The sequence below is a fragment of the Aquarana catesbeiana genome, linkage group LG13 (assembly GCF_042186555.1).
Source record: "Aquarana catesbeiana isolate 2022-GZ linkage group LG13, ASM4218655v1, whole genome shotgun sequence".
NCBI lineage: Eukaryota > Metazoa > Chordata > Amphibia > Anura > Ranidae > Aquarana > Aquarana catesbeiana.
Window position 1 is genome coordinate 117,511,024 of NC_133336.1, and position 17,865 is coordinate 117,528,888.

Below are 17,865 nucleotides of genomic sequence, written 5' to 3' on the forward strand. Positions count from 1 at the left end.
ATCTCCTGGGACCTGTGTGTTTCCCAGGAGACAGCGGGAGGGGGGGGCGGGAAGGGGCATGACTCCCGCGGGAGTCTATTCCAGGAAGTGGGTGCAAATACCTGTAGTAGACAGGTATCTGCACCCCCTCCCCCCTGAAAGATGCCAATTGTGACACCGGAGGGGGGGAGGAATCAGATGAGTGGAAATTCCACTTTTGGGTGGAACTCCGCTTTAAAAGGCAACAGCCTACAGATCTATTACCAAAGGTAAATTGAAAAAAAAAAGTAAAAAGAGCAAATGAATTGACAACACAGACATAAATAAGAAAGCATGAAACAAAGCACAAGTATAAAGGGGAAGGTATTTTGCACTAACCATACGAAAATAAAATATTAATAATAAGTGCAGCTGCTCGTGTTAGTCAAAAATACAAAAGACCCAAAAACAATTCATATATAGTGTGTGACAAGCGCGCATCTTAGCACAGTGTATTGCTATACAGTATATGTGATCCTAATAGTTCTGAACACTATTGTTGTGATAATAAAAGACATTTCATGTGGAAAAAAAGAAATCGTGAAAAAATTACTAAAAATCATCTAGATATTTAACCACTTGCCGACCGCCGCACGACTATATACGTCGACAGAGCGGCACGGGCAGGCAAAAGGACGTGTATGTACGTCCTTGCCTGCCCGCGGGTGGGGGGTCCGATCGGACCCCCCCCCCGGTGCCTGCGGCGGTCGGCAAATCTCCCCCGGCGATCGGAGGTGAGGGGGAGGCCATCCATTCGTGGCCCCCCCCTCGCGATCGCTCTCAGCCAATGGGATCATTTCCCTGCCTCTGTATTGTACACAGAGGCAGAGGAAATGATGTCATCTCTCCTCGGCTCGGTATTTTCCGTTCCGGGCCGAGGAGAGAAGACTGCAATGTAAGTGCACCAACACACTACACACAGTAGAACATGCCAGGCACACTAAACACCCCGATCCCCCCCCCCGATCGCCCCCCGATCCCCCCCCCAATCACCCCCCCCCCCTGTCACAAACTGACACCAAGCAGGTTTTTTTTTTTTTTTTCTGATTACTGTGTTGGTGTCAGTTTGTGACAGTTACAGTGTCAGGGCAGTGAGTGTTAGGCCCCCTGTAGGTCTAGGGTACCCCCCTAACCCCCCCTAATAAAGTTTTAACCCCTTGATCACCCCCTGTCACCAGTGTCGCTAAGCGATCATTTTTCTGATCGCTGTATTAGTGTCGCTGGTGATGCTAGTTAGTGAGGTAAATATTTAGGTTCGCCGTCAGCGTTTTATAGCGACAGGGACCCCCATATACTACCGAATAAATGTTTTAACCCCTTGATTGCCCCCTAGTTAACCCTTTCACCACTGATCACTGTATAACCGTTACGGGTGACGCTGGTTAGTTTGTTTATTTTTTATAGTGTCAGGGCACCCGCCGTTTATTACCGAATAAAGATTTAGCCCCCTGATCGCCCGGCGGTGATATGCGTCGCCCCAGGCAGCGTCAGATAAGCGCCAGTACCGCTAACACCCACGCACGCAGCATACGCCTCCCTTAGTGGTATAGTATCTGTACAGATCAATATCTGATCCGATCAGATCTATACTAGCGTCCCCAGCAGTTTAGGGTTCCCAAAAACACAGTGTTAGCGGGATCAGCCCAGATACCTGCTAGCACCTGCGTTTTGCCCCTCCGCCCAGCTCGGCCCAGCCCACCCAAGTGCAGTATCGATCGATCACGGTCACTTACAAAACACTAAACGCATAACTGCAGCGTTCGCAGAGTCAGGCCTGATCCCTGCGATCGCTAACAGTTTTTTTGGTAGCATTTTGGTGAAATGGCAAGCACCAGCCCCAGGCAGCGTCAGGTTAGTGCCAGTACCGCTAACACCCACGCATGCACCGTACACCTCCCTTAGTGGTATAGTATCTGAACGCATCAATATCTGATCCGATCAGATCTATACTAGCGTCCCCAGCAGTTTAGGGTTCCCAAAAACGCAGTGTTAGCGGGATCAACCCAGATACCTGCTAGCAACTGCGTTTTACCCCTCCGCCCGGCCCAGCCCAGCCCACCCAAGTGCAGTATCGATCGATCACTGTCACTTACAAAACACTAAACGCATAACTGCAGCGTTCGCAGAGTCAGACCTGATCCCTGCGATCGCTAACAGTTTTTTTTGTAGCGTTTTGGTGAACTGGCAAGCACCAGCCCCAGGCAGCGTCAGGTTAGTGCCAGTAGCGCTAACACCCACGCACGCACTGTACACCTCCCTTAGTGGTATAGTATCTGAACTGATCAATATCTGATCCGATCAGATCTATACTGGCGTCCCCAGCAGTTTAGGGTTCCCAAAAACGCAGTGTTAGCGGGATCAGCCCAGATACCTGCTAGCACCTGCGTTTTGCCCAGCCCAGCCCACCCAAGTGCAGTATCGATCGATCACTGTCACTTACAAAACACTAAATGCATAACTGCAGCGTTCGCAGAGTCAGGCCTGATCCCTGCGATCGTTAACAGTTTTTTTGGTAGCGTTTTGGTGAACTGGCAAGCGCCAGCGGCCTAGTACACCCCGGTCGTAGTCAAACCAGCACTGCAGTAACACTTGGTGACGTGGCGAGTCCCATAAGTGCAGTTCAAGCTGGTGAGGTGGCAAGCACAAGTAGTGTCCCGCTGCCACCAAGAAGACAAACACAGGCCCGTCATGCCCATAGTGCCCTTCCTGGTGCATTCGCCAATCCTAATTGGGAACCCACCACTTCTGAAGCGCCCGTACTTCCCCCATTCACATCCCCAACCAAATGCAGTCAGCTGCATGAGAGGCATTTTCTTTATGTCCTCCCGAGTACCCCTACCCAACGAACCCCCCCAAAAAAGATGTTGTGTCTGCAGCAAGCGCGGATATAGGCGTGACACCCGCTATTATTGTCCCTCCTGTCCTGACAATCCTGGTCTTTGCATTGGTGAATGTTTTGAACGCTACCATCCACTAGTTGAGTATTAGCGTAGGGTACAGCATTCCACAGACTAGGCACACTTTCACAGAGTCTCCCAAGATGCCATCGCATTTTGAGAGACCCGAACCTGGAACCGGTTACAGTTATAAAAGTTACAGTTACAAAAAAAGTGTAAAAAAAAAAAAAAAAAAACACAAACAAAAATATAAAATAAAAAATAATAGTTGTCGTTTTATTGTTCTCTCTCTCTTTATTCTCTCTCTATTGTTCTGCTCTTTTTTACTGTATTCTATTCTGCAATGTTTTATTGTTATTATGTTTTATCATGTTTGTTTTTCAGGTATGTAATTATTTATACTTTACCGTTTACTGTGCTTTATTGTTAACCATTTTTTTGTCTTCAGGTACAGCATTCACGACTTTGAGTGGTTATACCAGAATGATGCTTGCAGGTTTAGGTATCATCTTGGTATCATTCTTTTCAGCCAGCGGTCGGCTTTCATGTAGAAGCAATCCTAGCGGCTAATTAGCCTCTAGACTGCTTTTACAAGCAGTGGGAGAGAATGCCCCCCCCCCCCCCCCACCGTCTTCCGTGTTTTTCTCTGGCTCTCCTGTCTCAACAAGGAACCTGAGAATGCAGCCGGTGATTCAGCCAGCTGACAATAGAGCTGATCAGAGACCAGAGTGGCTCCAAACATCTCTATGGCCTAAGAAACCGGAAGCTACGAGCATTTTATGACTTAGATTTCGCCGGATGTAAATAGCGCCGTTGGGAAATTGGGAAAGCATTTTATCATACCGATCTTGGTGTGGTCAGATGCTTTGAGGGCAGAGGAGAAATCTAGGGTCTAATAGACCCCAATTTTTTCAAAAAAGAGTACCTGTCACTACCTATTGCTATCATAGGGGATATTTACATTCCCTGAGATAACAATAAAAATGATTAAAAAAAAAAAAAAATGAAAGGAACAGTTTTAAAATAAGATAAAAAAGCAAAAAAATAATAAAGAAAAAAAAAAAAAAAAAGCACCCCTGTCCCCCCTGCTCTCGCGCTAAGGCGAACGCAAGCGTCGGTCTGGCATCAAATGTAAACAGCAATTGCACCATGCATGTGAGGTATCACCGCGACGGTCAGATCGAGGGCAGTAATTTTAGCAGTAGACCTCCTCTGTAAATCTAAAGTGGTAACCTGTAAAGGCTTTTAAAGGCTTTTAAAAATGTATTTATTTTGTTGTCACTGCACGTTTGTGCGCAATTGTAAAGCATGTCATGTTTGGTATCCATGTACTCGGCCTAAGATCATCTTTTTTATTTCATCAAACATTTGGGCAATATAGTGTGTTTTAGTGCATTAAAATGTAAAAAAGTGTGTTTTTTCCCCAAAAAATGCGTTTGAAAAATCGCTGCGCAAATACTGTGTGAAAAAAAAAAATTAAACACCCACCATTTTAATCTGTAGGGCATTTGCTTTAAAAAAATATATAATGTGTGGGGGTTCAAAGTAATTTTCTTGCAAAAAAAAATAATTTTTTCATGTAATCAAAAAGTGTCAGAAAGGGCTTTGTCTTCAAGTGGTTAGAAGAGTGGATGATGTGTGACATAAGCTTCTAAATGTTGTGCATAAAATGCCAGGACAGTTCAAACCCCCCCCCAAATGACCCCATTTTGGAAAGTAGACACCCCAAGCTATTTGCTGAGAGGCATGTCGAGTCCATGGAATATTTTATATTGTGACACAAGTTGCGGGAAAGAGACAAATTATTATTTATTTTTTTTTTTTTTTTTGCACAAAGTTGTCACTAAATGATATATTGCTCAAACATGCAATGGGAATATGTGAAATTACACCCCAAAATACATTCTGTTGCTTCTCCTGAGTACGGGGATACCACATGTGTGAGACTTTTTGGGAGCCTAGCCACGTATGGGACCCCGAAAACCAAGCACCGCCTTCAGGCTTTCTAAGGGCGTAAATTTTTGATTTCACTCTTCACTGCCTATCACAGTCTCGGAGGCCATGGAATGCCCAGGTGGCACAAACCCCCCCCAAATGACCCCATTTTGGAAAGTAGACACCCCAAGCTATTTGCTGAGAGGTATAGTGAGTATTTTGCAGACCTCACTTTTTGTCACAAAGTTTTGAAAATTAAAAAAAGAAAAAAAAAATTTTTTTTTTTGTCTTTCTTCATTTTCAAAAACAAATGAGAGCTGCAAAATACTCACCATGCCTCTCAGCAAATAGCTTGGGGTGTCTACTTTCCAAAATGGGGTCATTTGGGGGGGGTTTGTGCCACCTGGGCATTCCATGGCCTCCGAAACTGTGATAGGCAGTGAAGAGTGAAATCAAAAATGTACACCCTTAGAAATCCTGAAGGCGGTGATTGGTTTTCGGGGTCCCGTACGCGGCTAGGCTCCTAAAAAGTCCCACACATGTGGTATCCCCGTACTCAAGAGAAGCAGCAGAATGTATTTTGGGGTGCAATTCCACATATGCCCATGACCTGTGTGAGCAATATATCATTTAGTGACAACTTTGTGCAAAAAAAAAAAAAATAAATTGTCACTTTCCCGCAACTTGTGTCAAAATATAAAATATTCCATGGACTCAACATGCCTCTCAGCAAATAGCTTGGGGTGTCTACTTTCCAAAATGGGGTCATTTGGGGGGGGTTTGTGCCATCTGGGCATTTTATGGCCTTCAAAACTGTGATAGGTAGTGAGGAGTAAAATCAAAAATGTACGCCCTTAGAAATCCTGAAGGCAGTGATTGGTTTTCGGGGCCCCGTATGCGGCTAGGCTCCCAAAAAGTCCCACACATGTGGTATCCCCATACTCAGGAGAAGCAGCTAAATGTATTTTGGGGTGCAATTCCACATATGCCCATGGCCTGTGTGAGCAATATATCATTTAGTGACAACTTTTTGTAATTTTTTTTTTTTTTTTTTTTCATTATTCAATCACTTGGGACAAAAAAAATGAATATTCAATGGGCTCAACATGCCTCTCAGCAATTTCCTTGGGGTGTCTACTTTCCAAAATGGGGTCATTTGTGGGGGTTTTGTACTGCCCTGTCATTTTAGCACCTCAAGAAATGACATAGGCAGTCATAAATTAAAGACTGTGTAAATTCCAGAAAATGTACCCTAGTTTGTAGGCGCTATAACTTTTGCGCAAACCAATAAATATACACTTATTGACATTTTTTTTACCAAAGACATGTGGCCAAATACATTTTGGCCTAAATGTATGACTAAAATTGAGTTTATTGGATTTTTTTTAGAACAAAAAGTAGAAAATATCATTTTTTTTCAAAATTTTCGGTCTTTTTCCGTGTATAGCGCAAAAAATAAAAACGGCAGAGGTGATCAAATACCATCAAAAGAAAGCTCTATTTGTGGGAAGAAAAGGACGCAAATTTCGTTTGGTTACAGCATTGCATGACCGCGCAATTAGCAGTTAAAGCGACGCAGTGCCAAATTGTAAAAAGTGCTCTGGTCAGGAAGGGGGTAAATCCTTCCGGGGCTGAAGTGGTTAAGAAACTAAACATGAATCACCATGCTCCAAATGATATTGTGAACGTAAAATATAGTGCCACTAGCCACAATGTTGCAGAAACATTATTATTTTTCCATTTGCAACAATGTAGCGACCACTCTAAATATCAAATTAGTGCTGAAAAAACAGTCTATCAGTGAGAACTTCTCTTCTCTAATTCTCCTGCTTGTAAAAAGTTGTAGTAAAAAAATGAAATAAAAATTGAAATAAAGATTAAAATAAAAAAATCAGTCCTCATAAAAATATATTATGCTGATGATGACACAAATCTTCTACTAGAAAGACTCAACGATGATCTTCCCTCTCAAAGATATAGTAGGAAAGGCCGCTTACCGGATCAGGTGGATCTCAGGTTAATAAGATCAGATAGGCATGTTGCATTAGCCTGCCGGCTTCTTTGATTATCACCTGGATGTCGATCGCAGGAGGTTTCCTCATCCACTTCGCCCGATCCGCAAATCACAGGCACCCTCTGTTTAGTTTAACGGATTTTCACAGCTCCAAAGGTTTAAAATCTTCAATCCATCCATAGGACAAAAAGAGCACCTCAGTGGGAACAAAGCGGAAGGGACTCCATAGTGCAGATGTGTATTACAAATTTATTATAAAAACTTATTAACAGTCACTTCAAAAATTTCACTGCAAATAGTCATAGCAATAACACACAGCACTCCAGGAACCGCAAATCAACAACTAAAGGTGCACAGCAAATGGGAACCAGATAAAATACAGCTAAAAATTAGCAGACATGCAGCGAGGGAGCAAACCCACTGACCGCATGGGGAAAAAAACTGAAAAAAAACGTGATGGCGTCACAGCCTCTAGCTTAACCTGAGATCCATCTGATCCGGTAAGCGGCCTTTCCTACTATATCTTTGAGAGGGAAGATAATCATTGAGTCTTTCTAGTAGAAGATTTGTGTCATCATCAGCATAATATATTTTTATGAGGACTGATTTTTTTATTTCATTTTTTACTACAACTTTTTACAAGCAGGAGAATTAGAGAAGAGAAGTTCTCACTGATAGACTGTTTTTTCAGCACTAATTTGATATTTAGAGTGGTCGCTACATTGTTGCAAATGGAAAAATAATAATGTTTCTGCAACATTGTGGCTATTTTACGTTCACAATATCATTTGGAGCATGGTGATTCATGTTTAGTTTCTTAAATATCTAGATGATTTTTAGTAATTTTTTCACATGTTTTTTAATAATTTCTTCACATGATTTCTTTTTTTCACATGTTATGTCTTTTATTATCACAACAATAGTGTTCAGAACTATTAGGATCACATATACTGTATAGCAATACACTGTGCTAAGATGCGCGCTTGTCACACACTATATATGAAACAAAGCAAACCATTTTACTAAGTATTCCTTCGATGACACTGAATTCTGGTTCTGACAGAGCAGGTACCTTACAGGACAGGAGTGGATCTCAGGTGACATGACACAAAGCCACAGGAGAAGTCCAAAAACATTTCTCATACCGTTGAAGGTTACATGATCAAGTCCAGAGGAAATCTATTCTCAACAAAACTGGAATTTTGCATGATTTTTATTTTTTTGACAATTTTTACTAATTTTGAGGCAAAAGATCCTTCCTCTGAATATTCAGTTTTGATTGTTCACGAGGCTGGCAAGTACTGTGATATTCCGATGGTATTGGTAAGTTAAGGAAAGACATTACAATGGTCAATTTATTATTAAGAAATTATTCATTTTTAAAAACATGTTAGACCAGTGGTCTCCTAACTTTTCAGTATGAAGGCCACATTGTAAATTTTATTGATGAATAAAATTTTAATGAATAAATAAGTTTTACTTTAGCTTTATTTTTTGTAATTCTCATTCATAAACAATGGAGAAAAAACTTCAGTAAAACAATGCAAAGAAATTCCAAAAAACCTGAGCCCATGGAAGACCCCATTAAAGCCTCCTTTATATCAAATTCCTCCTTACATCAGAGTCCCCATCAGAACCTCCCTCCATCAGAGTACACCTCTACATCACAAACTTAGTGTGGCAGGGAGCCAAAAGACCCGTGTGAGAGGCCACTGATTCTGGCTTCAGACTGGAATACAATCTTGCAACAGGCTGCATTTGGCCTGTGGGGCGTAATTTGGAAACCCCTGCATTAGACCAAAGATTCTAATGATAGTTTAAAGCGGTAGTAAACACCAGGCTTTATTTTATATTATTATTTCTTATGTGAAACTTACCTTAAAACTGAGCCCTCCAGCTGTCATCGCTCACAGGGCTTCTGTCTTCCCCTGGTCTTTCTTCCTGGTTGGCGGGCTCCGGTCCTTTGATTGGACAAACCGCGATGATGTCATTCCCACGCATGTGTGCGGTAGTCGCTGTTCACTGGACAGGACTTTGAAGGAACAGCATAGGTATGCCGTTCCTTCAGAGGGCATGCGCTGGTGACGTCACCGGTGGCTTCGCAAGTAAATATATTTACTGTACCTATAGGTAAGCCTTTTTATAGGCTTACCTATAGGTAAAAATCAACCAAGGGAGTTTACTCCCACTTTAAGTTATACTTAAAGTGGTTGTTAAGCCACTCTAACATCTTTATACTATCTGCGCTGTCTCCTAATACCTAATGGGTTTTACTTCCTCTTTGTTTCCCTGCAAAGGTAAAGCATGCTATGCATCACATAGTAGCCCATTATGTGTCACTTAGCTGACACAGGAGCCTGCGATGTCACCTCTGTCCCCTCTTCCATGAAGCATCCATCTTCGAGGTATCGCAGCTCCGGCGCTGTGATTGGCCAGAGCTGACGTCACTCCCGTGCATGCGCGCGGGAGCCGCCACTAACGGCACGTTCGCTGTTAGGAACGGCACGCTCGGTGCCTGTCTTTTGCAAATATCTCCTAAACCGTGTAGGTTTAGGAGATATTTCTTGCACCTACCGGTAATCCTTAATCTAGGCTTACCTGTAGGTAAAAGTGGTCTGTAAGGGTTTACAACCACTTTAAGAGACTGTGGATAGTATAAAGATGTAGATGTTATTCCAGCAGCAGGAGGGGAGGGGATGGGCACTGTCGCTAGCTGACAGGCAGGGAGAGGAGGACAGGAGAGACAGCAGGTGATGGAGGCAGGTAAACTGATCACGGTGTTAGGGCTCAGCAGCCATGATAAACCGTGGTCAGTTTACAGGGGGGAGGGTATAGTCAGGCAGGATTAGCCAGGTATTTGAGGTGATACAGGGGGCCAAATACACCACACAAGCACTGTGCTGTATAACATGCTTTAAAGGGACAGGATCCAATTTTTTTTTTTTTTTTTTTTTTTGGGGGTAACAAACCCTTTAAAGGTACCAAAATAGAAGAATGGTGGGATCCTCTTAACCCCCACCCCCCCTCAGGGCCCCATGCTATCAATCTAAACATTACAATGTATTACCCTCTCTCCCCTCATATAAAGGGGAGTCTTTATACAAATCTTTATTACATACTTAAAACATAATAAAAGTCACACAGTGGTCAGACATACAGGTATTGTACTTCCCCAGCGTGTGTTTGGACAGTGAAAGGAGAAGCATCAGCGTAACCGTCCTATCTTTCTGTCACTTAGGTCTCTCCTCCTATCGGCATTCTTCTTGTTAGCACATGAGCACTGTAGCACATTTGACTGGCTCATTGTGTGCCTATCCCTCTTCCAGCCTGAGCTTTTCCCTACAGGAACTGCAAGAGACTGATACCCAAAAAGCTAGGTACATACTGGAAGTTCTTTTTTATTGAACCCAGCAAGCTGAACAAAAAAACACTGAGAGGTCGCCATACTATGTGATGTTAGTGTGGCGATCTCCCTCACTGAGCTATTGTGTTGCCCCCAACTCTCCCCCCCAGAGCACACCGAATAGCGGCATTGGCAGCCATTGACTGCCAGTGCTGATCGGATGCTGGTTTTCCGCATGCTTCTTTGACAGCATGACCGGCTTGTGTCGGGCAGGCTGTTGTACACACTGGCCGAATGTGTACCAGCTTTTATTGCACCCATTTTTGTAGCAAAAAATTTTTTTTTTTTTTTGCACATGAGCCTGAGAAACAATTCAGCTATGATAAGTGGATTGTGGGTGCAATTCCAGGCTCCTGTAGACTCTTCCTCCAGCTGTCCATATTGAGATATAGACTTTCAGTTAGAGAATTGGACGAAGTGTTGATGGACTGTGAGTGTGGTAATCATTGCATTTGTGTTCCATTGGCAACTACAAGTCGGTCTGCCGCAGTTAAGATGGGATTTTTTAAGATAGTTTGTTCATTGATAAATCTTTGTCGTGATGCAGCTGTGCGGATGGAGCCATGCACAGCGGTGGTGATTTCCAATTTGACAGATGCTGCAGAGGAGATGAACCTCTACACACTGTCAGGAGGGTTCACTTGGCACCATGTTACACATGGCTTTAAAGGTGACATTAGATTTTAAATTTTAGATTCTAAGGCAGATGACACACAGGCAGTTTTATGCAGAAATGAATTGCTGCTGCAAATCGCTAATGCCAGGGATTAACAGCAATTTGTAGCTAGTGATTTAATAGCTAGGGTGGCTGGTGATTTCCTGTGCCATTGGGGTGTGCTCTGCTACCAATCCCTTTCCTTCAGCTTTACATGAAGAGTGATTGGCGCTTATGATTATTTTTTTTCAAATATAAATTTTATTGAGCACAAACAAAGGGAGAGATCCCAGCATTACAAACAATTTTAAAATATCGTGTACATAACAGACACTTTGTTCAGTGTGTCAGAACGCATTAAACATTATACACCCGAACATTGCAATATAATGATGTAGTTAACATACAACATATGGGTTGATGTATGGTGCTTATGATTTTGCCACCAAGCCAAAATGGTGATGAATCTTGATCGCCGAGCAACAGAACGACAAATAGATTTACACATTTCACAGTTAGCGATCCCATAGGAAGGCATTATGATTTTCTTAGTGATAAATTGCTGTAATAAAAAAGGGAGGGAGTAATCGCCTGTGTGTCATCAGCCTTAAACTGTTTGCATTTAAAGTCTACAATAGTAACTATAGAACTGAATGAATGTGTTCCTTTTCTAACTGCATAGATCTCAGCTTTAAACACTACAACGCTTATCAACTAAGGATGCACTCACGCTGGTAGTTTTAAGCGTTCTTGAGTGCCATTCACCCCCTTGGTCCGGATCGTTTGTGTAGTATGAGTGCTGTGAACTGTGGTTGGCATCAATTAAGAGTACTTTGTCTGAGATCACCCGGAAGAGGGGATCCCAGGCTCAGTTCAGTTATGGTCCTGTACCGTTTGCTTCAGTGTAAGTGTACACCATGCCAGACAACAGAACTCCCCAAAGATGACTAAGTATAGAAGTAGGGATCACTGTGGTCTGGTTAGTGGAGGTGATGATGTAGGTAGACCTGGGAACACTTCCTTATAGCCCAGTGGGGGAGGGAAAAGGGGGGACAGTCGAATGTGGGCACTGTTCAGTTCAACCAGTCCCAGTGTGAGTGCACCCTAAGAAATATTTTTTATTCAAAGTTTTTAATGAAATTCCATTGTTGTTTGTATATGTAGCAGTACCCCCGTAGGGGCTGCTGAGTGATGTGACCTGTCACCCTACCCAGCCCGGCATTCACTTCCAGTCACTCCAGACAATGAAAAGTCCATCAGCTTTGTTTTTGTATTTTATTGAGGGATTAAACTTGGATAGGGTAAAGAATTAATGGGATGCCCAGAAAAGATTCTTGCATGGTTTGGGACAAGTTAGATACTTTCCTCCTGCACAACACTTGCTGCAGACTATCACACCTCCCTTCAGCACAATTCTTCAGGCGCAGCTAGCACATGGTTGAGCCTAACTCTGGTTTCAGTCAGGCCTTAGCAAAATTCCTCATTACAGGCAGGGACCGTGGGCCCCTGTGGTGTAGCAAAAGACAGTTCTGGTGCTAGCTGCCCTCTTTGGTTGACTACTGATCCCAGTCAGCCCTTTGCAGACCCTGACAGCCCTCCCGACTGCAGCGACACGACTTCACTGCCAGTAACCTCAATCTCTCCCGCTAGCTCTACATCCGTCTTAGACTGCACACTCCCAGTCCGTTCTGGCATGCCTCTCTCACCTCTCCTAACTGTGCCTGTCACTCACTGATACCTGATGGATCCCTCCTGGAGACTTACCCAACAGTATTCCCCACTGTCCTCTCCTGCTCCTGTTCAGGACACCCCTTGGGTTGTTTGGGGTTCAAATTCAGCTCTAAGCCCCCTGGCCCAAAGTCACCCCCCCAGATTGGTTGGCTCCCCACAAGACCCCGGCAGCCTAACGCTCCATCTCCAGTTCTTCCACCCAAACAAATCCTCCCCAGCTGGGCTGACTCTAGGTATTTTAAGGAAGCCTGCCCCCTGCCAATCCAGATTGGGGATTGGTCAGTGCTTTACCCCTCTTCCCCACCTTCCTTCTAGAAGCCTCTAGAAGCAGAAGGGAGGTAACCGAAAGATGAAACTAGCTGTGAGTCACCAGCCTACTCTAGGCCACTCCCAGCCCCACAGATCAAAACAGACCTAGCTTCGAGCTAGGCCTGCTTAAATTTACCTGCTCTGCAAAACTACATCTAGCACCTACCTAAGGTAGAGGGTGCTACATATAGAAAAATATCAGAAAATTTTAACAAGATATTTTCTTGTAAACAGTATCTTCAGTATGGATTCCAAACAGTACAAATTCTGATGTGCATGAATACTTAGCAACAGGTCGCAAATTTCAATTTTAATGTAGTTTGGCTGAGAAAATGTAACCTTTATATTGCTACAAGTCATTGGTTTTTAAACATACTAAGGCTGGGTTCACACTATTGCAAATTGGATGTGGGCTCCCCGCATCCAATTTGCAATAGCAGGTAATTTTGACTGGCTCTCTATGGAGCCGGTTCACATATCTCTGCTGCGGCTCCGGTGCGAATTTGCACAGGAGCCCTGTGCGTCTTTTGTGGTCCATTTCAGGTGCGAATTCAGCCAAATATTCGGGCTGAAATCGGACCTAAAACAGTGAACGAGGACGCACCGGACCCCTTCTGTGAGCCGCATGCCAAGATAACGTGAACCCAGCCTAAGACTATATATAGAGATATATATATATATATATATATATATATATCCTATGCACTTTGTATAATATGTAAATAGTCAAAGTATGCTGTATTGATACCGGTATAAGCCCTGTTTTCTGTCATTCTTTTGCAGTGGCTTTAAAGCGTATGTTGAATTTTAATGTTCCTCTTGTAAAGAGCAGCACGGGCGAGCCAGTATGGAAGGTAAGAGTTCTCCTGGGAGGTTTAAATGTATGCCCTAGGTTCTTCCTCGTTCACAATTCTCTCCACTTAACTCTGTTAAAGTTGTATCTTTACTTCAATGCAGTGTATACATCTCCCAAGAGGTACTATTTTGTCAATGGAAACTTAGTCCCTTTCACTCTGGGTCTCATTTTTGAATGACAAGTGTTCGGTCATGCAACACCGTACCCATATGGAATTTCATTAATTATTTTCACACTAATAGAGCTTTCTTTTGGTGGTATTTAAAGCGGCGTTTCGCCTGCCCCAGCAAAAAAAAAAATCAAAGTCAGGAGCTACACATACTGTAGCTGCTGACTTTTAATATTAGGACACTTACATGTCCCGGAATCCATCGATGTCGACACCCCAGCCGATGTTTCCATTGGCTCTCGGGTGCTGCCGCTGCCATTCGTAGTGAGGGAACCCGGCAGTGAAGCCTTTTCGACTTCCCTTTCTGAATGGCCCGATGGAGTAAGGAGGAGGGGGGCCGAACTTCCGAGTAATCACGCCACCGCGCGATCTTCCGGAAGTGGGGACACATACCTGTCAAAAACAGGTACGTGCTCCCACCTCTCCCCTGAAAGGTGTCAAATGTGGCACCGGAGGGGGGGGGGGTCAGATAAACGGAGCTTCCACTTTTGGGTGGAACTCCGCTTTAATCACCACTGGGTTTTTTATTTGTTTCTGTTATAAAGTTTTACAAATCTTGAAATTTACTGCTATAAGCACACATAGTATGTAAAAAAAAAAAAAAAATCAACACCCCAGAGTGGTACAGTGATACTATGGTAATACAGTATTGCTCTGGTCACAGTATGGTTAAAAAAAAAAAGAGAAAAAAAGAGGTAATAAATAATAATTAAAAAAAAAAAAATGTTTACGTCCTGTCACCAGTCCCTGGTTACCACCACACCAATTATATGATGACGCTGTACTGCACTGGTGACTATGTGTAAAATATTTTTTTAAGAATTTGAAAAAAAGCTTTTTCTTTTTTTTTTTCATTTTCCACAAAAAACTGACAAAAAATTACTTCAGACACACACACACACCATGACTCTTACTAAATACCTCAGACTGTCTGCTTTCCAAAAAGGAGTCATTTAGGGGTATTTGTACTGTCCTGGTTTTTTTGTGCCTCAAGAAATGAGATACATCAGTACATCAGGATTGATCAATTTTCAGATATATACCATAGCTTGTGGACTAGTTTTTTGGCCTAAAATTATGAAAAAAGATTATTTATTTACAAAATTTTATAACAGAAACAAATAAAATTTTCTGTCTTTTTTCATCTAGTTAGCAAAAAATAAAAAATCCAGTGGTGATTAAATACCACCAAAAGAAATCTCTATTTGTGTGAACAAAATGATAAAAGCTTAGTTTGTGTACAGTGTTGTATGACTGCGTAATTGTCATTCAAAGAGCTACAGCACTGAAAGCTGAAAATTGACCTGGGCAGGAAGGGGGTAAAAGTGCCTGATATTGAAGTGGTTAAAGTGATAAGCTTCCAATTTTTTTTATATAAAATAACAAACACATCATACTTACCTGCTCTGTGCAATGGTTTTGCACAGAGCAGCCCTGATCCACCTTTTCTCTGCTTCCCTGACGATACTTCTGGCTCCTCCCTCCTTGCGGGCTCACTCCAGAGCCACCCTGTCTACATTAAAGGGGTTGTAAAGGTAAAAATTTTTTCACCTTAATGCATTCTATGCATTAAGGTGAAAAAACTTTTGACAGTACCGCCGCCCCCAGCCCCCCCGTTTTACTTACCTGACGCCTCGAATCTTCGCTGCACGTTCTTGTCATCTTCGCTGCAGCTCAGCCTGGTCGCTGATTGGCTGCAGTGGATGGATTGAAAGCAGCGCAGCCATTGGCTCGCGCTGCTGTCAATCACATCCGATGACGCGGCGCGCCGGGGGGCGGGGCCGAGTGATACAGCGAGCGGCTATAGCCGCCGGCTGTATCACGGGAGCGCGCCCGCAAGCACTCACCACCATGCGAGGGAGCTCGCATTAAGGTGGTGAATGCTTGCGGGGAGGAGCTGAAACAGCCGCCGAGGGACCCCAGAAGACTAGGTTCGGGGCCACTCTGTGCAGAACGAGCTGCACAGTGAAGGTAAGTATGATATGTTTGTTATTTTTAAAAAAAAAAAAAATTACCTTTACAACCGCTTTAATTTTGGAAATGTTGCTTTATCACATGACATTAAAAAAAAAAAGTATCGGTAATCGGTATCAGCGAGTACTTGAAAAAAGTATCTGTACTTGTACTCGGTCTTAAAGTGGTATCGGTGCAGTCCTACTAAATACATACATCCCCAAACAGGTTGAACTGGATGGACTAGTGTCTTTATTCAACCTTACAATTTATATAACTATGTGTATTATCTATTTACTTGAAACAATCCCATCTTTTTTTATTATATGAAAAATTAGGTATAATGTTTGCTTGCACTAAAATTTCTTTTAGTGTATTATTTTCCAGAAAATACAGTTAAATACTATAGGCACAGTCTTAAAGTAAACATGTCATTAGCTAAATATAAATAATGATATTTGAAGCGCTTCACAATGTGCATGAAAATGAATATATAAGAATAAATATAAATAGTCAAATAAATCCAGCGGTGAGTAAAAATTCCTATAAAATCCAGCAATCAAAATAGTGTAAAATTATAAAAAATTAGTGACACCAAATGTGTAAAAAATTCACATAAAAAATCCACATAAAAATAAATATATAGGGATGTATTCAGAAGGTTCAATTATACAGGTGTAGAATCCTGATTGGTATAGAGCTTTTGATCACTAGCAAAGCTGTTTAAAAACACTTGCTTAATTAAGGTGCTCATTGATAGTACCAATGTGTTTTTTGCTTCTATTCACAACCAATGTGAGAATCATAAACAGGCAGATAAGAGAAAAAAACAATCATTGTGCAATAGTTAGGATACCAAGGTACACAGGCAAACTTCAATCCACTCACGTGTGCCTTATAATGATAAGGCATATGCAGGTTTTACTATAGCAGTCAGCCGCCTTAGACAGGAGCAGATTCAGTGCAGTACACTGTGTGAAACTGCTGATCTGCACAGAGCTTCCTTGGCTCCTCCCACGCGTTACATCACAGTCACGTGACTTTTTCAAGGATCCTTGAAAAAGTCACGTGACTGTGATGTAACGCGTGGGAGGAGCCAAGGAAGCTCTGTGCAGATCAGCAGTTTCACACAGTGTACTGCACTGAATCTGCTCCTGTCTAAGGCGGCTGACTGCTATAGTAAAACCTGCATATGCCTTATCATTATAAGGCACACGTGAGTGGATTGAAGTTTGCCTGTGTACCTTGGTATCCTAACTATTGCACAATGATTGTTTTTTTCTCTTATCTGCCTGTTTATGATTCTCACATTGGTTGTGAATAGAAGCAAAAAACACATTGGTACTATCAATGAGCACCTTAATTAAGCAAGTGTTTTTAAACAGCTTTGCTAGTGATCAAAAGCTCTATACCAATCAGGATTCTACACCTGTATAATTGAACCTTCTGAATACATCCCTATATATTTATTTTTATGTGGATTTTTTATGTGAATTTTTTACACATTTGGTGTCACTAATTTTTTATAATTTTACACTATTTTGATTGCTGGATTTTATAGGAATTTTTACTCACCGCTGGATTTATTTGACTATTTATATTTATTCTTATATATTCATTTTCATGCACATTGTGAAGCGCTTCAAATATCATTATTTATTCTTTTAAAGTGACTCTGAAAACACTCTCTTTTGATAGCAGCCTCACTTGGTTTTATGTGTTATTATCAGATATTTAGCATCACAGCGCTTTTTTTTTTATATATATTATTAGCTAAATATAGGAACCCTCAATACTGAATACTGTACTTAGGCCACTGACTTGATTTTCATTTTTGTCATGTTGTTTCCGGTGTCTGAGAACACCAGCCAGAGGGGTCAGCATGGTAGCCTTCATTTTTCTCCCATGACAAGTTTCCTTTAATG

The 17,865-nt window shown here is 42.3% G+C and overlaps 1 protein-coding gene across 1 annotated transcript in view; it reads left to right on the top strand.

The window, feature by feature from the left end:
- The window catches only part of SCFD1 (sec1 family domain containing 1), a 275,000-nt gene that overhangs the window by 9,711 nt on the left and 247,424 nt on the right, over positions 1-17,865 (top strand). The window contains exon 2 of the mRNA XM_073609415.1: positions 13,746-13,816. Coding sequence (XP_073465516.1) covers positions 13,746-13,816 — 71 coding nt within the window. The remainder of the gene's footprint in view (positions 1-13,745; positions 13,817-17,865) is intronic.